Below are 24,969 nucleotides of genomic sequence, written 5' to 3'. Positions count from 1 at the left end.
GAAGTGTGTGAAGAAACTCCACGTACAGAGGTAGACATTTACAGTTTTGTACTGTAATGGGAACATTACAAAGAACTTGTTCATGGAAATGATGTTATGGTCTATTATTACTATTTCATCTCTTAGCATTATTCTTTGTTTCTTGTGCCCTGTCTGTATTTTTATTTAGTCTCAGTGTTATTCTTATATATGTACAACACTTTAAGCAAATATTGTTGTTTTAAATGTGCTTTATAAATTAAAACTAACTATTTAGCCAAGAGTATCCCTCTGCATAACTGAAATATTAAAAACCACGCCCCATACAAACCACGCCCCTTACAAAGCACGACCACTATTACAAGTTACGCCCACAACAAATAAGGACATTGAAATTCGCGCGCCTACTGTATGTTGTGTAGTTGTGTGATTTGCTAGTAGGCGTTCCTTGAAATGGGCGCGGTTTGCAGGACGCAGACAGACCCTTCTTGTGTGTGGCCGCTTTAAGAGGCGTGGCGTCACGTCACCCGGAAGTGAGTAGTTATTCTACTGCTGTTCACGCGAACTCTACACACAGGCGTGCGCTGTCTGTTTGAATCGTGCGGTACGCCGAATGAACCGTTGACCACTGTCGTTAAGCTCGCGCGCTACATTTTTAAGATAAACGACGTACAAGCACATACTCAGGGTTTTACTCACTGAAGACAGTCGCGTACGAACTGCGGACGTTGTAGACTGAAGTGCTTTATAACCCATGTGGTTTGTCTAGCGGGCAGCGAGCTTGTGATAACCAGTTAAAGAGAGGAAAATGGCCTCGAACGAGCTGTCGGCGAAGCTTCACCGGCGGCTGAAGATAGAGGAGGGCGAGGAGGAGCCGCATGCCGTGGACGAGGGTCATGAGAACGGCGCGCACGAGAAAGCGAGCACTACCAATGCCGACTCGGAGCTGGGAGCCAAACTTCTGCGGCGAGGCGAGCTGAACGAGGGAATGGGCGAGCACCAGCAGCCCAGCATGAAGGTGTTCAACCCGTACACTGAGTTCAAGGAGTTCTCCAGGAAGCAGATTAAGGACATGGAGAAAATGTTTAAATTGTAAGTACGCACGCACAGAGTTGTTATGAACACTCAGTTACACGCAAAATATCTCACATGTCCTGACATTGCTTTCTGAGCACCTTCTACATATAGGGTGTGGAATCCATTATTTCATAGACTGTTACCTATGTAGTGCCCTCGTGGAGCTTATAATATTGGTTCTGCAATCCACGCCATAACAGCAGAGTCTTCAAACAATCAGTGTCCTGTCCCTGTCTCATCTGTCCCTGTCTCATCTGTCCCTGTCTCATCTGTCCCTGTCTCATCTGTCTCAGTCTCATCTCCCTCATCTGTCCCATCGGTCCCTGTTTCATCTGTCTCATCTGTCCTTGTTTTGTAACGTTGCATACAATTGAGTATTTTTAAGATTAGCACTCAGTTGCTCTTGCTGTTGAGCTTGTTTATGATCATCACATAAACCTGTAATGCAGTCTGCAGTAATCTTCAGTGCATATACTGCATGCATTTGTGTGGTGATCTTTAAAAGCACACAAGTGTGTGTCACACTATAGGTGTGTCCCATAATTCCAAGATCTTGGCCAGCCCCACCCAGACTGCCTTCACTTATGCTGCCTGAGACACACACACACACACACACACACACACAAACTGCTTAATGCCTGCAAACTGAGATCATTTCTTTGATGCAGATTCAGTGTTTTGGAAAAATGCATAACATGGTGTAGATTTTTCTAGAGTGATTTACAAAATGTGGTCTAGATGGTTAATTGTCTTGAACAAGTGGTTCCCAGAGGAAGTGTGACAAAAAATAGAATAACATAAAATATAAATGCTGCACCCCCTCCTGTCCTGTGTTCCTGGTCCACCATGCCCATTGCTGTAATGCTTTAATGCCAAAACCAATTTCAAAAAATTCTTCAGGGTTCCTTCTCAGCTCTGGTGGCCTAAATCCTGCATGAACCCCATATGGGAATGCTCTGGAGATATTCTCCTGGCTCCATGGGGACAAGCAGCTGTGGTTCATAACCCCAGTTACTGGGTGTCTTTCTAATAGGACAAGAAGTGTTGCATTGAGACCATAGTGTCACACACTTCCTCTCCAAACTTTTGCTTCTTCATTCTCTGCGTTACAGACAGAGCTGTCTTTGTACCACCACAGACAATCGTCTACTATACAGTTAGCCAGAGCTGTAAACAAAAGCTGTTTTTAGTACAGTGTATACTTGTGAGAATTTTTTTTTTTGTTTTGTTTTGCAGGAAGAGGGTTTTGAGATTTTTAGGAACTTGCAGTTTTTGTAACTTGCAGTTAAGCTATACTTCCCTATTGAGTCCACTGACTCTTTATGAACAGCTGTTGGACTGCGATAACCTGTCGAGCAGTCCATTTTCTGGCCGATTTCATGCAACATAACAGATGCAGAGATCTTTGTGTTCTTATGCTCCCACATGAAGGACTTGCAGTTACTGCTGCCCCAGGTGCAGCAATAACAGGCTCCTGATAATAATAACCCCCTAAGGGTTTTGTACAGTAATGTGCTATCTGAAAAAACTGCTGCTCAGGTTTATGACCAGTGTATTGTGCCCGGAGAAGGGATATTATGCAAGACTCTTATCTATGCTGGTTTGATAAAAAAGGGGGTTGATTTTTGTAAGACGTGTATGCTATTATGAGTTTGAGTTTGTCACATGGGTGGGGTGACTTTATTCATTTTGTTCAGGGGACGCTGCAGATCTGATCAGAAAAGACGGAAATAGCTCATAGACTAGGCTGTACGTATAATCACGCTGGCAGTGTTTATACAATTATTCAAAAAATCTTTTAACCAGTTCTTTCCTTGTGACGCCATTCTTGAATACATTTCTCAGGAACTGTGTTCTGCTAACAGTCGACAGATCTGACATTTGCATTGTTGTGTCAAAAGGGATGTGGCCGACTGGCCTTTGTAGTTAAACATTAACCAAATGAACTGAAATGATTTTTCTTTTTTAATCCTGACCTTTTGCATGTTTGTTTATTTATTTATTTATTTATTTATTTATTTATTTATTTGTGATAAACTGGCTATTGTGTAGGTGCAGAGCAGTGAATGGCCCTTTGGAGTTTTGTACTTAAGTACTGATTGTACTCTGGTTTCAATTTTATAACTTTGACTGGGATTCTGTGCTTTAGGATGTATTAATGAATCAGAACGGATTGCACAGTTTGACGCTGTATTACGCTGTATTCGGGGGGGGGAAATGCACATTAGTATGTTTAAGATTCCATGTTCTATATGTAGTCATTTAACACTATGACGATGGAAGCATCTAATGCATTTCATAAACTTTTGCCCAATTTTTTTTGGTGGTTGTTGTTTGATACAAGTAAATGGATCTATATAAATTTCTCACTTATGGCATACATTATTTTCTCAGCTTTACAAATTATGTGTCATTTTAATCAAATTATGGCTCAACTTGCACACTGTGTATGGATGCATTATGCTGAAAAGGAACCTAGTGTGAAAAAATAAGTTCACCCCATGGAAATTGTTGGCTTTCTTGACATGTTTGAATCAGTGCCTGTTAATAAAGTTGATATACTTGAACAAAACCACAAGGATAATTTTTATTAATAGGTATGGTTTCAAAGAGAATCAAATGTTTGCTTGTCCAAATATGTGTTTAAAAAAAGAAAATCCAACAATTTCCATGGGGTGTACTTATTATTTCACATGACTGTATTTGAGATTCCGTTAAATTCGATATTCGAGTAGATTTAAAAAACTTTTTTTTTATATTATTGGTAAATGGCTATGGTATGAGGAATAAAACACGTTTCATGATCAGCTTTGTGGTTCATCACAACACCCTGTTTTTGAATATTTTCATGTTTTATTCCTTACATAGTATTGTTTGTTCACAACAGTTTTCATGTGTTTTATGAAAATAGCAAAACCACTAATGTTTTCTGTAGTGGTATGAAATCCTAGAACTGAATACAACATCTTTTTAATAATTAAAATTCAAATATGATTGATTTACTGCGGTTGTGCATTGTGAATGCTAAAGTAAGAGATGCCTGAGGTTATAAATGAACACAGAGGTGGTGCTGGGGTTCTGGATGCCATCAGCAAGCTGTCAAATTATATAAGCTTTGCCTATAGAAAGTTTGTTTTTATTGCACGAGTGTTGTACTAGATTGTCTCCACAGTGTAATCATGCAGCAGGTGTCTACTTGTCTACCAATAATCCCATCTTCTACATTACTACTTCAGAATTTTGCTGGTATTCTCCTCTTTGATGGTGTTATCATAGTTTTCATTTGAACAGATTAGCTTTCAGATTTGCCTAAAAAAAGCTGGTGATCTGTGTGTAGAGCAAAGCTGTATATTAAGAACAGATGAGGAGCAATGCTGGCTCTGCCCAGGCTTTGGGCCTTTTAACACAAGTTTATTTCAACTCCTAGTTTGGGATCTGCGTATGCAAATGCAAGCCTCATATGAAAAATTGTAAGACGTAAAGTTTCAAACAGAGCTAACTTAGTCTGAGCACAGTTAGTACAAGTTACTATAGTAAGCATTATTGTACAATTTACTTTTATCCTTTTTCTTGCTAAGTGTGCATGGGGAAAACAAACTACATGTAAACAAGATTTTACACATTTGCTGAAACTGGTGACACACCCGTGTGAAGAGTTGCTCTCAGGAAATCAGGCCACAGGAACCTGTTGCACAGACCTGCTGCTTTTGCAGTGTCTCTTACAGACTATTATTTAATTTATTTATTTAATCTGTGAAAAATGAATACGCCTGCAGTGATGCGCATGTTGTATACTGAGAACTGTGGCATTTTTTCTGAATATGGTTAGCTAGATAAACGCATAATCATCAGGAGCCATTTGTCCAGCACAGCTGGGTTCTGTTCTTTTCTATTAGTGGGTTAATAGCGAAGGCAATCTGCCTAATTCATTCAATGCATATGCTTATTGGCCCTGTGCTGTGTGTGCATTTGAGGGGGAGCTTTCGGTTCTTTAAGCAGCATTCATGCTGAATTGTGAAAGTAGATACAAGTACAATACAATGTAAAGGGCTTTGAGTGCCTAGAAAAGTACTATATTAATTTAAGGCATTATTATGATAATATATTATTATTATTATTATTATTAAAGCTTGTGCTCCTACTTTTGACGATACATATCTTCATGTGCATCACCGTTTCTCTTTTGGTATATTTAATTGTTAAGGTAACATCAGGAAGTGCTAGGAATGTTGAGACTTAGGCATGTCATGTCTTGTTATAACCTCACTCAGTTGATGTTGGTGCTTTAAAACGAAAATAAGTTGTTTTTCTATCATGAAAGAGCATGATTTTCAAAGGACATAGCAGGTGATTGTAATTAAGCCTAGACAGCCTAAATCATTAACAGTCATGTCCGTGTGGGTTTCTTCCTGGTTCTCTGGTTTCCTCCCACCTCTTAACTTAATGAAATAAGAGAAAACCATGTCGAGATAAACGCTTACCCTGTAGGTCGTCTGTACTTTATCCCTATATAGAGATTCTGTGCTCTCCACTGGGAATGAAAATTGCCCATTTCCTCATTCCTCCATAGCCCCTGTGGTAAAGAAGCCTGTATGCTCTGTTGGATCCGGTCCTCTATGAACAAAGGAATGGTGGTGTTCTTTGCCCACCGATAGCCTTGAATGTGAATACAACTCTTATGTTCCTAGAAACACTTTAGAATAAAGGTTATCCATTCTTTCTCAACTGGGCAAGATGGTTAACATTTTGACGACGCAAGAAAAGGTGTCTAGTTTTTAAGAGCCACTGAGAACTTGTGTCTATAAAAAAAAAAGTATGAAAACCCTTTGCAACGCATTTGCTTTTTCTTCTGTGATGGGGTATGCCTGGGGTATGACTGAATGTGTGTGGTTAATTTTTTTTTTGGTACTTCATGAAAGCAAGAATATTAGCAGACTTCACACCTACATACCCCTACGTACTGTATGACTCACTGTCCACATGTCCATGCGACTGAATGACTCAGAGAAGCAGCAGGCACTATAGAAACTTGGCCACTTATTAAGAACAGCCATATGCATGTTTTCAGTACACAGTTTTTTCCGTAACGCAGTAATTCAGTGATTGCACCTCTCCCCAACCTGGCCTCCCTAGTGCATACTGTGTACAGGATGTTTACTTTCAGGGTTTTCACATTGTCCCCTTGCTGTCCTGTACGCTGACACTGCTAAAAATAAGCTCTTCAGGTTTTGAGCTGTCTGCAGTCATTGGCTGATGCAGGTGGATTAATCACCTGGTTTGTAATCTTAGCAGAGGGAGTGTCCTCAATTGCAGGTTCACCTCCACTTCCATTTGTTCCATTAAATGCTTACTTTTACTGACAGCAAGACCTTGTACTTTTATCTAAGAATGAGATTTTTACTTATTTTTAAAAATTTAATACCGGGGGGGGGGTGTAACATAAATGCACCGGTAACCATTGATATATTTTGACTAAACTATGACGGAAAGGCTGTGTGGGGTGGCATGACATGAAGTATCTGGACGTTTTTATAAGCTGTACTTCCCTGTGTTGAAGTGATCTGACTAGTTTAAACAAGCAATGGAATGTATTCTGCACTTGAGATTTGATGCTGATTCATAGCATGATAAAGTAGTTACTCATGGCTGATTTATTCATATGCATAGCCACACATAAAAGTATCTAAATCTCAGTGCTGAGAAGGGCAAAGAAGCTGATAAGCACTCTTCCAAAATCTGAACAATTGCTGATTGATTGAACAGGACAGTGTATCCTGTAGCCCTGGGGTTTTGTTTTGAACTATACGCTGGACTGTTTTTGTCCCTACTTCCTACTGCTCTGAGATTATCTTTAATTTCTACTTTCTTGCAATATATTTAACCCACTTTAATCTAAGAGTCTAATTATCTCAAATGTAAGCATTTTCAATAATTTTTAACGAACACAGTAAACAGACTTGGGATTTCACTCACAACTGCCTACTTGGAAGCCAGGATCACTCAGACTGAATGTGAATAGTATTTGCCTGGTGGAAAAGCCACTTGAAGAAGAAAGGAGTTCATTGAGGTGAACATTATTTGTTCAGCTTGGAAACATGAGCTGATAGAAAACAATAAAGTGATCTGGTGAAAAAAGTTTTTTTTTATTATTATTATTATTATTTATTTGTTTATTTATTTAACTAGTAAAGGAGTGCTATTAATTAAGTATGCATTATATTACCAGAAGGTTTTTAATTCTGAACAAGAGCAGAATCTTGATGTACTTGTAGTTGGACAGTAAGGCAATTTAAGGGTCAGTTAAGGGAATCTGCTTGTCCAACATGCAACTATGAATTAAAAAACAACTAATCACCTTGGGTGTGTGGGCTACTGATTTGCTCACATTTTCCCATGTGAATGTTTTTGTATGACACCTACAAATATTCAGAAGTATAAATCTGACCTCCATCTGTGTGGGTTTGGGGGGGTGTTTTTTTTTTGTTTTTTTTTGCTGTTGGTAGCCTGTATGTTGTTGCTTCCATCATGACTGCTTTATACTCCTCCACTATATATGAACGTGTTGGAATGGAGTTGTGAAATGGTTTCCTCTGTAGCTCTGTGCAGGGTGATTATTTTTCCTCCACTAAAAGATGAACCACCGTCTACAGTTGCTCTTCACAGGGCTTCGTAAGTCATAAGTCCAGTTATTGTAAAAATAGGCATTCAGGCTGTAACTAGAAGTAGTGTTCTGAACTTTTTAAAAGGGAGAAATATCTAAGCAGTAGCTGTGCTAAGCTCATGTGATTTAATGTCTGTGAATCAGATGAAATAACAACCTTCTTTCAAATTTTATGGCATGTGAAAGTCCAATACTCCTCCAGTTACTGGTAGTCATATAACCCAAGTGGTCAATATCTGCCATGTTTGACATGTTTATTATTAATTATGGTCAGCTTGCAGAAGAATTGGGAAACAATGCTTAGTGATGGGAATACTCTAATCGGGATATTTAAAGTGTGTACTGCTGCTCTGAATCTGAGCCTTTCTTTTTATTAACATTTGACATGCATTATGCTGCTCTCAGTTACATATACACCATATATTATAATACATATGAACAGAATCACATCTTATTTGCTTTTAAGTCATTTTAAAATATAAGAAAGATAGATGTTTGCTAAAATGTGACTGCAGTCAGAACTGAAGCCAAAACTAGTTAACTGATGTGTGGTTTTTCTTTTTGTTTGTTTGTTTTTGTTTTGTTGTTTTGTTTTGTTTTAAAAAAAGATGCTGTTTTGTGCCATTTCTAAAATAGTGATTTACAGTGACCAGATGGAGGCTCAGTTTCTATGGATTGCCATTTAAATGTAAAAGTTTGTATAAATAGCCAGCAAATAACAAACTATGTTCTGTCTTTATAGATCCCCATTGGCGCAGCACACAGTCTCTACACGGTCACAAAATAAATATGCCCATTAATTTAGAATATTATTTATAAGTCTATTCGAAATGACACAGTATTTTATGGTTGCAACCATTTTGAAACGTTTGCCAGAACACCATTACTAATAACTATACATGGTTTTGCCTGGCTTGTAATTGAGCTGATTCTCTGTGGGATTTCTTTTCATTTTTTTTTTTCATAAAGTAAAGCAACAAATGAGCTCTTTAGTTTCCCGTGACCCTTTGCAGAGTGGGACTGAGCTCTGAGGTCTCACAGCTGGCCGGAAGCTGCGGACACCACATGGCTTTGTTTTAAAAGCAGCTTAAAAATGACTGTGAACTGACAGCAGGTCTGACATATTCCACATGATTCCATGTAAGCCAAGCCAGGTGGTCCGAGTAAACTATGACTGCTCCTGGGAGTGAAATGGCTTCTTTAATAGACAATTTCCTGAAACATATCCGTCACTTACATGTAGAATATATCTCATACCAGTAACAACTTCATCCCACAGGTGAAACATTGCTTATTGGCTAGCTAATAATAAGCGACGTGATGCTTTTTAGCCAGTTGTACTATATCTGTCTGTACAAGCACTACGGCGAGACATGGCTTTGCACTAGGTTCACATTTAAGCATGGCTTTCTCTTGAAATTAGCAAACACATTATCGCCATGTTTAATAACTTAGATTGTGTTTTATATGTGAGCGTGTAGGAAGACTGCATTACTGAAAAGGTATGACCTTGAATGTAATGAACAACGCATTAACTTCATTTACTTATACTGCAAAGTTAAAATGATTAAACGTTTTACACACTTATTCGCAAATTGGATATTGAAAATTAGTGGGGTTTTTTTTGTTTTGTTTTGTTTTGAGAAGTCATCTACAAATACTGTGTAAATCAACAGAGTATTGATTAATAAATTCATCCTGAATTTTATCTTAATCTCGAACCATGAGAAGCATATGGTTGTCAGTGGAATCTGTGCTGCTGTTGTGGCAGGGCAGAGAGAACAAATAAATAAATTTTCTACACACACACACACACACGTGTGCACACACAGCAGAGCTCCATTATACATGTGTGCGGTTCTGATATGAACACATCTGTAACATAAGTAGGCTATCACAGAAAATGGTACTCAATCTGTATGGGTGTGTCAGTGAGCGAGGGTTTTCCCATGTCTGTACTGGTTAGCTGTTGCTCAGCAACCAAGGATTAAATCACAAATTGGCAAAGGGAGAAGGTGAGCATGATCAATAGAGTGAAGACCTACAATGAAACTGGACAGACTGTTTGGCTGCTTTCCCACAGGACTAAACCTTTCAATTTATCAGGCTACTTCATTATTGTTTATAACGTACTTATGTGAAACATAAATCAATAGCAACATGGAATGACTTTAAGCCTGGTGACTTAAAGAAAACATTGTTTTTGACATTTGTAACATTTGGATAAAAACGACTTAATGTATTGAATAGTCATTACAGTTTATTAAATGACCTCATATTCTATGGCATGATCCAAACCAGACATAATTCAAGACAAAATATTATAATTATGTCCACACAATAGTTATTAATAAAAACTTTTTTTAAAATATAAGGCTGGGAAGCATATTTGTTCCAGTTCAAGCCCCTGAACAAACAGTTATTTCAGGTTGATTTAACTTGTACTCTAGGGGTTTGTATGCTCATTTAACCATAACGTCTGGTTTCAGTGAGGTGTGATCTGAGACATGAAAGGATATAAATGTCTTGAAGTTGACTTCAGCTCAAATTAGAATGGATGTGATCATGCTTTTAAGCTTTACCTGGTCAGCGAATTGCTCATTGTGTGAAAAAACAAGGAAATGCAGTGATTTGCTGGAGTCTAGCAGAAATTGTTATTGATTTAATTGAGATGAGGATCTTAATTGTTGTAAAATCTGGAAATATTCATAGGGACAGTTGTGGGTCTTTTTTTGTTTTTTATATAAATGAAAAAATGCTTTGGCCAGCGGTTTTCATCAGAAAAAGACATTACATGTGAACGCAGTCTAACTTTATTTAGCTACCAACCATGTTGGATGCTAACTTTTTAGTTCAGTCTAGGTATCTTTATTTAACGTCATGTAACTAGCTTTGCTGTCTGATGTAACTTAACCAATTACCAATCTGTTATTGTTAACATCCACAAGAATTACTCCCTAACAAAAAAGATTATACTTCATTTATTTTGTTTAGGCTTACCTTATCAATAGCTTCCGAGTCAATGGTTGTAACTACCATCCCGAGGTGACGGTACAGAGAATTATCCAGTCAGCTATTTGATTAGCTTGGCGATGAGCTTCTGTCACACACCAATCACACAAACATTTGTCCAAACACTGATTGTTGATTGGCAGCTCATTCCTATTGCCAGATTACAGTTTGAGATCAAGTCACTTTTTTTTTTGTTTGTTTGTTTGTTTGGTTTTTTCCTCAGAGCATTGAACTCTCACCATTGTGAGGCCTAAATGCCTTTTTATATTCATTCGGTTTAAGGCGCACTGCAAAAACACTGCACCTAAGACTTTTTCTTGTAGGGAAAACCCTGAAAAACGGTGAGGTTCTCTGGGCAAAAGCAGGCCATTAGAATGTGTCTGTGTATAGTTAGCCGTTGTACACCCAATTCAGGAAGAATCTTACATCCCTCACTACAAAGCCACTGTTCTCCATTCATTAACTCCACTTAGTGAACAATCCCACAGTATAAACTTTTCCCACAAAGCCCCTACACACATTTACATGGACAACAATATTCCAATATTAACCCGATTTAAGACACTACTCTGACTAAAAAAACTACCATGTAAACAGTGATTATTGATTACCTTAATTCAGCTAAAGTCATATTCAAAGTAAAGACAAATCGAATTAAGACGTGTGGCGTATTCTTGTTTTAGTCGCATTATCGAAGTGCATTGCAAACATGTAAACACCTTAATCACACTATTAACGTCGTGTGGGAGTTTTCACTGCATTTTGCAAAGGGACACGTACACACACGGCAGTGCTCAACCGTTTGACGGCAAATGAGCGCAATGGATTTTTCCTGGCACGCCTCCCATGCAGGTCAAACTTGTGCAATCTCTTTCTGGTTGTAGAAGCATGCACTTTGACACCAACAGTTGCAACACTGGCCCCTGATTTTGAACAACTGATGCTAATTTTATGGATTTCAAGGTGTGATAAATGAAGGCTGTGCGTACTTTGTCCATGTGACTGATCTTTTTTTATTTTTTTTTTTGTGAAAATTACTACAAAATGTCAATTTTATGTGTCATTTGATAGTGTTTGATAACTTTATTAATAGGCACTGTTTCAGAGAGGATCAAATGTTTGCTTGTCCAAATATGTAATAAAAAAATAAAATAAAATAAAAACCACTCCAATAATTTCCATGGGGTGTACTTATCTTTTCACATGACTGTAGATAGATGTTAGCATTGGCAAATTTCTGTTTTAGAAACAGTATTTCAGGACATGCCATGATTTGGAAATGAATCAACTTTGGGGTGTTGATTATTTTCCTATAATGACACATCCCAAACTGTTTTTGTTTTACACCACAGAAATTTGCCAATGCTAACAAGTATTTTGGGATCAGTTTTGCTTGATTGTCCTCACATTCCCTTTCTTGAGTTCCTCTTTTATCTATTGGCCAGTCTTTCCATCTCAGCAATCTAACTCCTCTTCCTGGCAGAATGCAGAATTCACATTCAGTTATTTCCTTCAGAAAAAGACAGGCCTTCACACACTCATTAAAACTGTTCACTGGAGACTGCACTGCTCACTTCTGTATCACCCTAAGAAGAAGAAGAGACACCAAGACCATGTTGAAGATTAAAAATATTTAAAGATCCTCAGTTCTTATTCTTGTTTTTAGGCATGCTTATTATTGAGTGACATGTATTAGAAAGCAGTGTGTTGTGCATTACTGTTAGCTGAGGAGTCCTTCTGGCAAACCCATTTCTACTGTACCTTACCATGTAGTGAAATGATATATGACAAAAGAGAGAGAAACTGTAGTCAAGGTTTTTGTCATACTGAAGCTTCTTTTTAATGTGGTTTCACCCCTTAACTCTTGAGTACATGATTGATTTATTATTCAATTTTCAAGTTCTCATGAAGACATTTAAATCGCATGGCTTTCTAATGCCCTTTCAGTCGGGCATCTTTCACGTAAATACCATATCAGGTTGCGTACAGTAACCTTGCGTACAGGTTGCCTCAGGTGATGTTTTTTATTTATTGAAAAAAAAATTCCCCCCTTTTCATAGATAACTTCCAAGAAGTAAGTGTGTGTGTGTGTGTGTGTGTGTGTGTGTTTTTTTTAGTTTTTTTTTTTTTTTTATAAATCAACCTAATTTATAAGCAAGTTCTTAATGTTTTAATATGTTCACACATGGTTTATGTATCACTTTATTATTTTATTTACATGTTCTGTATAGCTTATTAAAGAACCACAATGCATTTAATAACATAATTTACTTAAGTCAACAACAGGAAGTCCTCTCTGAGTCAATACTGAGTTTTAATCTACAGGAAAGTTGATTGCACTCACTTTACCTCATTGCACTACACAAGGAAATGCGGCCTTGGCCAGTTTCCTCAATCACTTGACTTATTTGGTCAAAATGGAGCTCTGCTTTCAAGTTCCTCACAGTTGCACATGAAACTGACATTTATGCTGACTTCTTCCTCTCTGGTATTTTCACTATTACACTAAGTTCAGAGTTCAAGTTATTGACGTAGTAGTATTTACCAAATCATGAAATGTTTGCTGACAACAGTAAAGCATTGTTGAAATTTTTATGACTATCTAGAAATGAGCCTCTCTTCTTGAACTCAAGTAAAGTGACATGTAAGCCCTAGTTCTTGCTTCATGGTAATAAGTATGCTAATTAGACAGGAGTATGAAAATCACTGGACTTTTTTTGGGTGGCAGTTGTTTGCATTATAAAGACTGCGCATAGCTGCTCCTAAGAGTTACTTGTTTTGGGGACATTTCACAACATTAAATGGTTAAAGTAGAGATAGACCGATAATTGGTTTTACCGATTTATTTTTCCAAAAATTTAATAATTTTTTCCAGATATTGCTTTTGTAATATCGAATCTACCAATAAATGGCGCCATCTTGTGGGCATTTTGAGAATTGTGCACCATTGTAGCATTGCATCTGTTTTTTTTGTTTGTTTTTCGTTTTTTTAGATTTTTTTTTTTTTTTTTTTTTTTAACCTCATGGAAGCATTCAATTTAAAAAGACCCCTTTTTATTGGTGTATAAATAAGAGTTGTTTTGTTTTGTATGCAAGGAGATGAACTTGACAGTTGTTTATAAATAAAACGGTTCATTTAGTTCAGTGGTGTTTATCATGGTGTCAAAACAGAAGTAAAACAATGGATAAATATTGGTTCTGCATATCAGTTATCAGGCACATAAACATGCAAATAATCGGTATCGGTCATGTAATAAAAAAAATCGGTCGATCTCTAGTTAAAAGTACAACGTGCTATTCGTTAATGTATTACAGTTATCACAAGCAAATGCTGTGGAATAAAATGGAATAAAGCACATCAGTGTGTGCTGTTGTATAGGAAAATAATCATCACATTACCCTGTTGATGGTTTTTGTTTTATTTTTTAAACAACAGCATGTCCTCTTGTGTTTGTTTGTTTGGGGTTTTTTTTTTTTGTGGTTTTTGCTTGTTTTTGGGTGACTTGAACACAGATTTTTTTAAAAAGAGAGAGAGAAATTCACTTTTTTTATTCTCATTCTCTCCCTCTATGTGGACCCCAAACTGTAGCTAGTGCACATTGGCACTGAAGTCTCATTACATGTAGCTTTGTTTCATAGTTTGGAGGTTTCATTGCTTCTCAGGAAGCCTGATGGCTGATTGTGCAGCTGCAGTACATGACCTCCTATTCTTTTATCTGCCTCGGCCATCGCTTTCATTAAGCATGCTAAGTGTCATATGGTAAGTAGGTTTTAGTTTAGTTGAGAAACATAAAGAGATGGAGTCAGGTGTGACCTGATATAGCAGATAGTGTGACGGTGATTTGACATCCCAGGAACTCAATTTCAGGCTTAATTGAGAGTAGGCACACAGCCATGCACGCACGCACGCGCGCACACACACACACACACACACACACACACACACACGCACACACACACACACACACACGCACGCAGCCATGCACGCAGCCATGCACGCACGTACGGAGCCATGCGTGCACACACACACACACACACACAGAGACTTATTAGATTCTGAATAATTAATGCAGGTTGTCAGACACAGTGGAATACACAGTTAATTCAGGGTAAAAGGTGTACGTGGGGGTGTGAGACAGACATCAGCAGGAATCCTTTGTTTTGGAGATAGTAGTACTGTTGCCAGCTGTGAAGACAGATGGATAGAACCAGACTCCATATTCATGAATAGAGTGAGCACAAGGATGGGGGGGTACTGAGCTAATGAGGCAGAAACACCCATTACTGAGTACATGCTGGTGCACCAACCCACTGTGGTGAGCCCACTGAGAATAAGATGCACATGGTGTAATATGCTAATAACTATTATCCTGAGGTGCAGCCAGAGCTGTTATGATTTTGACCCCTTGCTACAGTGACATGGGAGTCACCTTAAACTATGCTTATTTGCTTTTTCAGTTAAACAATGATCAGATTGAACTGGAATGAAATTGTTCAGACAGTAAAGCCAGTTCACTGAAAAGGACAGAATATGGAACGTTAAGGACAGTTACTTTGACTTCATGTCAACTTTATCCTGGTGAAGGCTGTACTGTGTATTTACAAGTCTCGTCTTTGAGTCAGAAGAAAGCAAGTGTATTGTTAAAAAAAAAAAAAACTAAAAATGGAGCGATCATACCAGACTTGCTGTTTCCTTACTGTTGCTTGGTGCACATCTGGAAAAAATAGCAGTACAGATATCCAGAAACATACACCAGGGTTTTTGTGGTCAAATTGAATTTTTTTCTTCTCTTTGCCTTCTAGAACCGTCTTGTTAGAAATGTTGCCACCTCTGAAATAACGAGTTACCAAATCTGCTGTCATAAAGGGTTGCTATATGTAAATCAGTGAAATCTCCAACAAACTACATTTTTATGTGTTTTTCACACAAAATTTCAAGACCCATTGTAATCACGATACGAAGTGGCATAATGGTAATACATGCATGCGATTTGTTGGGTTCTCTAGATTTTTGGATGTTGTGGTTGGGATTGTTTGCGTCGAGGGTTTGGTACAATTAGTGAAGTGTCAGTGTCAGAGAACAATCGCTGCTCCTCTTGAAAATGGTGGTCTTGGGTTTGCTTGAACGAACCCATAGTGTGTTCCACATCAGGCATGGATGCTGTCCGTGCTCTGTTCCACATGCCGGGTTCACGTGATTGGTTCAACTTGTCTCGTTACTTTCTTGGGACTGGAGCACTGTAATTAGCTCTCCTTTGTGCATGGATAAAAATTCTGCTTGTTTGCAGGTATTCCTGGTGGATGGTGCATCCAAAAACATTTTGATACCAAAAGAAAATAATTTAAAAATGTTTAACATAAAAAAAACGCAAATGGATGGTCCTTTAGCCTACCACTTTGTAAACCTGCATGCACAAATGTGGTCTATGGATTTGTGTGATCAATCCATGGATTGGATGTGAAAGCAAACCTGTGATTATGAGCCCAGAATCGGTCCCAGGTGCGGTCTAGAGTATTCAGACCAAGTGTGAAAACGCCATTAAACTATCCAACCCAGACTGATTGGACAGCTATTTAATTTACTTACCTACTGCAACCCATATAAAATATTGTTCCATCTGTAAAGTATCAAGCCAAATGAAATAAAGCCTCAAATAAAGTGCAATCATTGGAAGAATTCAACAAAATTGATGAACATCAAAGATAATTTATCTTAAGACCCTAGAGAACCTCCCGTACGTACTTTGTACTCACTTGAGTGTATTTAAGTTCATGAAAAGTAAATTAAAGCAAAATGGTGTAAAATGCCCCATATCAGTAAAAAACAAATAATTGCTTAAATACAGATGGAAACAAATTATGCTTTATGATTGCATGTACCGTTTTTGTTTTATTCTCAAGGTTTCTTCACTTGTGTGATCACGGATCCTCTGCTGCTCTAACTTGGTGCACTGTTTAAGGATTTAGCGTTAACATTTAACTTTGTATGTGTGCAGGTATGACTCAGAGAAGGATAACTACATTGACCTGATGGAGCTGAAGCTGATGATGGAGAAGCTCGGTGCTCCACAGACTCACATGGGCCTGAAGAATATGATCAAAGAGGTGGATGAAGACTTGGATGGCAAACTGAACTTCAGAGAGGTAAGTGATCATACAGTCGTGTGGAAAAAATAAGTGGCTGTTTTGACATATTTGGACAAGCAAACATGTGATCATCTTTGAAAAAGCTAATTGTCTGTGACTTTGTTCAAGTATATCAACTTTGTTAATAGGCACAGTTTCAATCATTTATTCAACAGAAATATCAATAGATGTGAGATTTTTCTGTGGAAAAAGTACACCCTTGGCATCAGAAGCTTGTATTGCCCGTTTAGAACAAATAACTTCTTGAAGGCATTTTTTTTGCATAATTGTCCACCAGTCTCTGATATTGGTTTGCTGGAATCCTTTACCACTCTTCCATGCAATATTATTTCAGTTGCAAGATGTTTGAGGGTTTTCTTGCATGTACTGCTTGTTTCAAATCCCCCCATAACATTTCAATGGGATTCAAATCCAGGCTTTGACTAGGCCATTCCATAACTCTCCATTTCTTCTTTTAGAGCCGTTCCTTGGTGGATTTGTTAGTGTGCTTAGGATCATTATCCCGTTGAAAGGTCCATTTTCAGTTCAACTTCAACTTTTGGACAGATGGCCTCATATTATCTTCTAGCCTTCTTTGATATGATGCAGAATCCATAGTTGAATCAATGAACGCAAGCGGTACAGTCCCAGAGGAAGCGAAGCAACCCCAAACAACATTTTCACCACCGTGCTTCACAGTTGGTATGAGGTGCTTCTCCTGAAAAGTTGTCTTTGGTCTGTGCCAAACATGTCTGCTGTTACTGTGGACAAACAACTCTCTTTGATTCATCTGTCCAGAGCACATTATTCCAAAAGGCTTGGTCTTTGACAAACTCATTGACAAATTGTCGTGTTAGAAAGGCTTATTCCTGTCACGCCTCCCGTGCAGGTAAAATTTGTGAATCTCTTATTTATTTATTTTTTTCTCTTTTCTTGGAGACTTCTTTTTCATCAGACGGTCTGTTCTTGAACTGTGATGGCCAGTCATGGACAAATTGGCAGTTGTTTGAAACCTGCGCCATTTGTAGATGATTTTCCTTACAGTGGAATGATGTATTTCCAATAATTTGGAGATCTTTTTAAATCCCTTGCCTGACTCATAGGCATCCATAGACTTTTTTTCTGAAGGCCTTACAGAACTCTTTAGATCTTAGCATGATAACACCACACTTCTCAATAGCAAAAGGAACGCCAGACGTTAGATGTGATCTCGCATCTTAAATAACACCCGCTCTCCCTAAACAGGTTCTAATCTAATTTTATGGATTTGAAGGTGTGATAAATGTAGGGGTATACTTACTTTTTCCATGTGACTGATTTGTTTTTTGTTACTTTAAATTGTGATGATTACTACAATGTGTCAATTTTATTTGTAATTTGATGGAGTTTATCAACTTCATTAATAGGCACTGTTTCAAAGATGATCAAATGTTTGCTTGTCCAAATATGTCAAAAAAGCCAACAATTTCCATGGGGTGTACTTATTTTTTCACACGATTGTATAACATTTAATATGCCCATAAATATGCTATGTGGAATTACTTGGTTTATGATCATTAATATTTTTATAATAGTGGAAAACAATATCTATCCTTCCATTCTCCAGTTCCTCCTGATCTTCAGGAAGGCAGCAGCAGGGGAGCTGGCTGAGGACAGCGGGTTATGTGTCTTAGCTCGTCTCTCTGAAATTGACGTGTCCACTGAGGGTGTGAAAGGAGCAAAGTCTTTCTTTGAAGCCAAAGTAATACATTTATTTAATTTTCTTCCATTTACTTCAAAGCATATAAACAAGTTTCATGTCTCAAGGTGTTGGTGGGTCCTTAAGCTCTTAATTTGTTTAGATTTGCTTTTTCTTTTTTCTTTTTTTTTCTTTTTAAACAATGAATGGATTTAAGTATTAAATTGTATTACATTGGAGTTTACATGGTCCTAGATTTTGGGATTTATAAGCAGTTCTTTCTTTAATTTTTTTTACATTAAATTTTTTCCTTATGTAATTGGATCTGTTGTGAAAACATTTGACCGCGCGCACACGCACACATAGACCCAGTGCATGATACTGGGTCATTCATAACTGTGATGCCCTGACAATCTTCCCCTTAAATGGATCTCTAACATCAGCGCTTAACATCAGTTGCTTTGTCACTGCTGTCGAGTCTCTCTTGTTCACACACATGCACATAAACATTTCCATTCTTATGGAGCACTGAATGCCATTCTGTAGTCATTTTGTCTTATTGTTTGTTAGTGTATTATTGTTTAACTAGCCAGTCCTTTTGAAAAATGCACAACACACAATCATCAGTACTAATTTGTCCGATTTGTGTCAGACATCTTTGTTCATACCTTGTGTGCATGTTTGTCTTTTATCTGAGAAGCTCATGAGGGAGGAGGGATATCAGAGATTATAAGGAGTGCAGAGTTAAACACTCATCTCCTCCTTTTAACTGCATGCACTAATGCTTTAGCATCAGGTGCCAGTGTTTGTGCATGCTGAGGACAGCGGGTTATGTGTCTTAGCTCGTCTCTCTGAAATTGACGTGTCCACTGAGGGTGTGAAAGGAGCAAAGTCTTTCTTTGAAGCCAAAGTAATACATTATTTAATTTTCTTCCATTTACTTCAAAGCATATAAACAAGTTTCATGTCTCAAGGTGTTGGTGGGTCCTTAAGCTCTTAATTTGTTTAGATTTGCTTTTTCTTTTTTCTTTTTTTTTCTTTTTAAACAATGAATGGATTTAAGTATTAAATTGTATTACATTGGAGTTTACATGGTCCTAGATTTTGGGATTTATAAGCAGTTCTTTCTTTAATTTTTTTTACATTAAATTTTTTCCTTATGTAATTGGATCTGTTGTGAAAACATTTGACCGCGCGCACACGCACACATAGACCCAGTGCATGATACTGGGTCATTCATAACTGTGATGCCCTGACAATCTTCCCCTTAAATGGATCTCTAACATCAGCGCTTAACATCAGTTGCTTTGTCACTGCTGTCGAGTCTCTCTTGTTCACACACATGCACATAAACATTTCCATTCTTATGGAGCACTGAATGCCATTCTGTAGTCATTTTGTATTATTGTTTGTTAGTGTATTATTGTTTAACTAGCCAGTCCTTTTGAAAAATGCACAACACACAATCATCAGTACTAATTTGTCCGATTTGTGTCAGACATCTTTGTTCATACCTTGTGTGCATGTTTGTCTTTTATCTGAGAAGCTCATGAGGGAGGAGGGATATCAGAGATTATAAGGAGTGCAGAGTTAAACACTCATCTCCTCCTTTTAACTGCATGCACTAATGCTTTAGCATCAGGTGCCAGTGTTTGTGCATGCTGAGGACAGCGGGTTATGTGTCTTAGCTCGTCTCTCTGAAATTGACGTGTCCACTGAGGGTGTGAAAGGAGCAAAGTCTTTCTTTGAAGCCAAAGTAATACATTATTTAATTTTCTTCCATTTACTTCAAAGCATATAAACAAGTTTCATGTCTCAAGGTGTTGGTGGGTCCTTAAGCTCTTAATTTGTTTAGATTTGCTTTTTCTTTTTTCTTTTTTTTTCTTTTTAAACAATGAATGGATTTAAGTATTAAATTGTATTACATTGGAGTTTACATGGTCCTAGATTTTGGGATTTATAAGCAGTTCTTTCTTTAATTTTTTTTACATTAAATTTTTTCCTTATGTAATTGGATCTGTTGTGAAAACATTTGACCGCGCGCACACGCACACATAGACCCAGTGCATGATACTGGGTCATTCATGCGTGAGAAAAGGCCATGTGTTAAACTACCTGCTGTGTACATGCTACCTCAACAAACATGTTGTTTTGGGGAAAATGTTGCGTTTGAGACGATGTTGCAACTTGTAATTCCCACCTCCAACCAGTAAAAGCCACAGAAAATGCCTCCAACTGGAAATTTTAACTCGTCAACTTGGGGTGGTCTTCTCAACTACCTGTTCCTTCCCTGTTTGTGAATGTGCACACTGTGAACAGTGTAAACAGACCCCTTCTCTACCTTTTTAAATTAGTTTACAGCAGTTTTAGCTGTAGATCAATTAATAAGCAGACACGGTACATTGTTAAACCTATAACACTGATCATATGTTTTGAGAAGGTAATCGTCAATGTTAGTTATCACTCATATAACTAACTAACTAACGTTAGCTGTCTAGCTTGTTGTTAATGCTATCACTATTGTCTGCTGTTGTTGCTGTACTGCAGTTTCAGTTCAAAATGTTGCATGAATGTCTGAAGTTCACTATAGTAGAATGGTACTAATATCCAATCAAGCCTGTAACTGTAAAAGTGTGATTGAAGTAGCTTTTTATGAGCTTTATGTGCTCTGACGGAGCAAAGAAAAGACAGGCTCTCATGGAGGTGTCCATGTTTGTTCCCCACTTTGCACACCGAATGTTTCGCAGTAAGAAATGATGTCATTACAACTTGCCAAATGCAGCATAAATACAACCAAACGTGGTTAGAAAACAGCAACTGGTTAAAACCTGCCTTGAAACAACTCCAAAATTTTGTGCATACTGATATTAGCTATTTTAAAAACAAACTTGATTTGTGACTTCTGCAGATGATGCATTTTTTGTATTCTTGCTTTAAAATGAATCAAATGGACAGTTTTCTTATATGCCAGGTATTATTTTCATTTTTAGTTTGTGCATCAGTAGTGCAAATTAGACCTTTTAAAGTACATTTGAAAATATATTAAAAGGTATTCAGGTTGACTTTAGGGTATCCTTTTATTCTCTCTTCAGTCCCTCCAGGATTTTGCGACCACAGAAATGAATGGCAAATCAAGTGAACTTTGCAATATTAGTAGGAGCATTTCCATTCTTGTGGAGCAGTATCGAGATTCATTTCCTTAAAAAAAGATAACATTTTTATAACTAATTGAGACTGCTTCACAAGATAACAGTTGATATGGTTTGTTTTAATGCTCTAGCAAATTACCATAAATATTATGACCTATCATTAATAAGAGCTGATTTCTCTTGTACCAGGTCCATGCCATTAACGAGTCGAACCGTTTCGAGGCAGAGATCCGTAACGAGCAGGAGGAGAAGAAACGACAGGCAGAGGAGAAGAAACAGAGACAAGCGGCATTCAAAAATCTACAGTCAGCCTTCAAATGACCGCCTTCCTGTCCTATTAGTGCCCTGCTTTAACCATCCTCCTCTTCCTCATTGTTTGTGTCAGTCTCCTGTTTATCAGAGCACCATGGCAGAGATACTATGCAACGCTTTTAGAGGTTTCCATTCCAGGTTCACTCCCTTAGTGAGGGCTCGTAGTGTCAGTTTCAAGCTTAGACCTTTAAGTAGGGTGTTGAAGTGGCTACTGAGATCCTCACTATTTGTCTCTCTTGATTTTGAACTTGCAGTCCTCTAAGGACATGTCTCTTTACACTGGACTGGATGTGTCACTTGCCTAATTTGTTCTCCACTGCTATAACTTAACACACATTTTGCATATGTGAGGTGCTTTCTATTTCACTTCACTGTCACATTGTTCTTTAGTCAAATAAGCAAGACAGAGGTGTGAGTATCTCTTTTAAAGGGAATTTTTAAAAATGTTTTTAAACTGTCGGATTATATCGGCGCATCCAGTCCATTGTGACCCTCTTGTATTCAGCATCATGTGTTGTGGAATAAAGTCTAGGTTTCATCTTGCTAACTGGATTAGTACAGCAAATATTATTATGAACTTAAACCTTGCTTAAGAGTTCTGTATTTTTACACTGTGGCTTGGAAGGGAATGTGTTAACATGCATGTGCTGTTGGTTGGGTTTTATTTTTTTGAATGATAACTGTGATGCCCTGACAATCTTCCCCTTAAATGGATCTCTAACATCAGCGCTTAACATCAGTTGCTTTGTCACTGCTGTCGAGTCTCTCTTGTTCACACACATGCACATAAACATTTCCATTCTTATGGAGCACTGAATGCCATTCTGTAGTCATTTTGTCTTATTGTTTGTTAGTGTATTATTGTTTAACTAGCCAGTCCTTTTGAAAAATGCACAACACACAATCATCAGTACTAATTTGTCCGATTTGTGTCAGACATCTTTGTTCATACCTTGTGTGCATGTTTGTCTTTTATCTGAGAAGCTCATGAGGGAGGAGGGATATCAGAGATTATAAGGAGTGCAGAGTTAAACACTCATCTCCTCCTCTTAACTGCATGCACTAATGCTTTAGCATCAGGTGCCAGTGTTTGTGCATGCTATAGCCAGTACACAAATTTAAGCATTTGGAAATGTTTCGATCCTTCTTTTGAAATGTAGTCTGGTGCTAGTACGAAAATATAGTTGCTTACCTCTCAGCAAAGTCGTTTAGACTAAAATGTGGTCTGTAACTTTGTGGCAAGTAGATATTTTTTTTTTTCTGCATGGTGTGTAACATCAGACTGGCAAATTAATTTTTAATTACTTTAAATTCTGCAAATAATGTTTTACTCTGGAGAAAAAGGGCACATTGTTGTAGACAAAATTGTCTCCATGCTTCCATTTGAATGATTTTAAATCATAATTGAATTTCAGTTGTTTGACATTTAAAGCTAAAACTTGTGTGATTTGCAGCACGTGTCAGCACAGGTAACCGAGAGAATCAAATATTTTTTCCAGAAATAAAGTTGCAGAACTAAACTGCCTTTAGTTTTGTATGATGAGGGGCCTTTTGAAAACGTTCCTTGAAATGCCATCCTTGTTCACAAACTTGTCTCCTTTCACATCATCAGGTGTTCCTCACAGTTTAAGTGCTGTTCTGTGATTGAATGTGAGATTTTTCTGCATTTATTTTTTATTTTTGAGCTAGTGGTCTGCTATGCATCCATTTATATTCTTGTTAAGTACATATATTTGGAGTCCCTGGCAGTCTGTGATGATTTTGTATTATGAATAAACAAACAATAGATGCATGGCTATGTTGAATAGCTTTATGTCTTCAGATGTATTTGAGTGTTCTGCAGATTAAATGTGGGGTTTGAGTCAATAATCTAGTGTGTGTGTGTGTGTGTGTGTGTGTGTGGGTGGGTGGTGGTGGTGGTGGTGTAGATTTCTGATGGAAACACTGGAGTACCTGAGGGACATAAAAATTGTGTGATCCTCCATCATTATTTAACTTGCTATGAAAAACATGTACACCAGATATTTGGATACATTATAAAATTACAATGTACATGAAGACATTGTGGAAGATTCAGTGTACAGAATGTAGAAATGGATTCCACAAGCCATTCAATAAACCGTGTCTGCTTAAGTAGCCATTCTGTAATTCTCTGTATAAATTTTCCAGGTTGTCAGGCATGACATTTCATGTGTCCGAGGGTTTATTGTGATTATGTTCATCAAATTACATGGAGAATGTTATAATCCAGATTGAAAGACTTTGAACTTTATGCTGACCACTAGCCAGCACAGCACGTTATCCAATTAGCCAACTCTCAGACCACGTCTGCTTTTATTTTTTACCTCTCACTTACTTCAGTGTTTCCATTGCAAAGGGATGTACTGGTAACTTAGTGACTGGTGGTTAATGGACCAGTGCTTTCTAACTCCACCTTGTCTGTAGGCAGCCAAAATACTGTACTGTTCCTCAATGTTGTTTTGATTTTCTTTGTTAAATGTTTTAACAAAGCTCTGTTTGCTTTACTAATTTTCACATAATTCCATTAATTCAATATTGTGGTTGACCATAAAAAAAAGTGACCATAAACTGAGAGATGTTTTCATGAGTAGTGACTGTGGTGCAGTGATTTACAGATACAGAAGACCATATTTGTGTTGTCTTTGTTCAATTACGCATCATTCATGCTCTTAGAGTGTAAGAGGAAAAACAGATCCAGTGCAATGTATGTGTTGCCCAAGACTTGGTTTTAAATCATTTCTGAAGTTCCAGATCCAAGCCTTGGATTTTAGTATTTTTGTTCCAGTCCTGAAGCGTGCAAGTATTAGTTGAAAATCTCTGGCCTAAGATACAGAGTGTAGAGTCTGTCAAAACTTTTTGAATTACAGTCTTATGATTTTGTTAGTAACTTTCACAACAATCCCATTGATGCTTTGTGTTAAGAAACTGCCACAATTTTTATTGCTTTAGTTGAA

General features: G+C 37.6%; 1 protein-coding gene across 2 annotated transcripts; it reads left to right on the top strand.

Moving 5' to 3' along the window:
• The first annotated feature begins 533 nt into the window (after positions 1 to 533).
• On the top strand, positions 534 to 24,602 carry efhd2 (EF-hand domain family, member D2). Of its 2 annotated transcripts, none has more exons than XR_008385981.1 (4): positions 534 to 1,071; positions 16,726 to 16,873; positions 18,462 to 20,289; positions 21,872 to 24,602. XR_008385981.1 is itself a non-coding variant. In XM_053625231.1 (4 exons), exons 1-4 carry the CDS (start codon positions 788 to 790, stop codon positions 22,001 to 22,003), a joined length of 699 nt encoding a protein of 232 aa, XP_053481206.1. In that variant the 5' UTR covers positions 535 to 787; the 3' UTR covers positions 22,004 to 24,602. The 2 variants fall into 2 exon arrangements, 1 of the variants encoding a protein (XP_053481206.1); XM_053625231.1 differs by having other exon boundaries at positions 535 to 1,071; positions 18,462 to 18,596.
• The last annotated feature ends 367 nt before the right edge of the window (positions 24,603 to 24,969 follow it).

This window comes from Ictalurus furcatus, chromosome 5, assembly GCF_023375685.1.
Source record: "Ictalurus furcatus strain D&B chromosome 5, Billie_1.0, whole genome shotgun sequence".
NCBI classification, from domain to species: domain Eukaryota; kingdom Metazoa; phylum Chordata; class Actinopteri; order Siluriformes; family Ictaluridae; genus Ictalurus; species Ictalurus furcatus.
The sequence above is the reverse complement of the archived record's forward strand: the minus strand, read 5'-3'. Positions and strand labels throughout refer to the sequence as shown.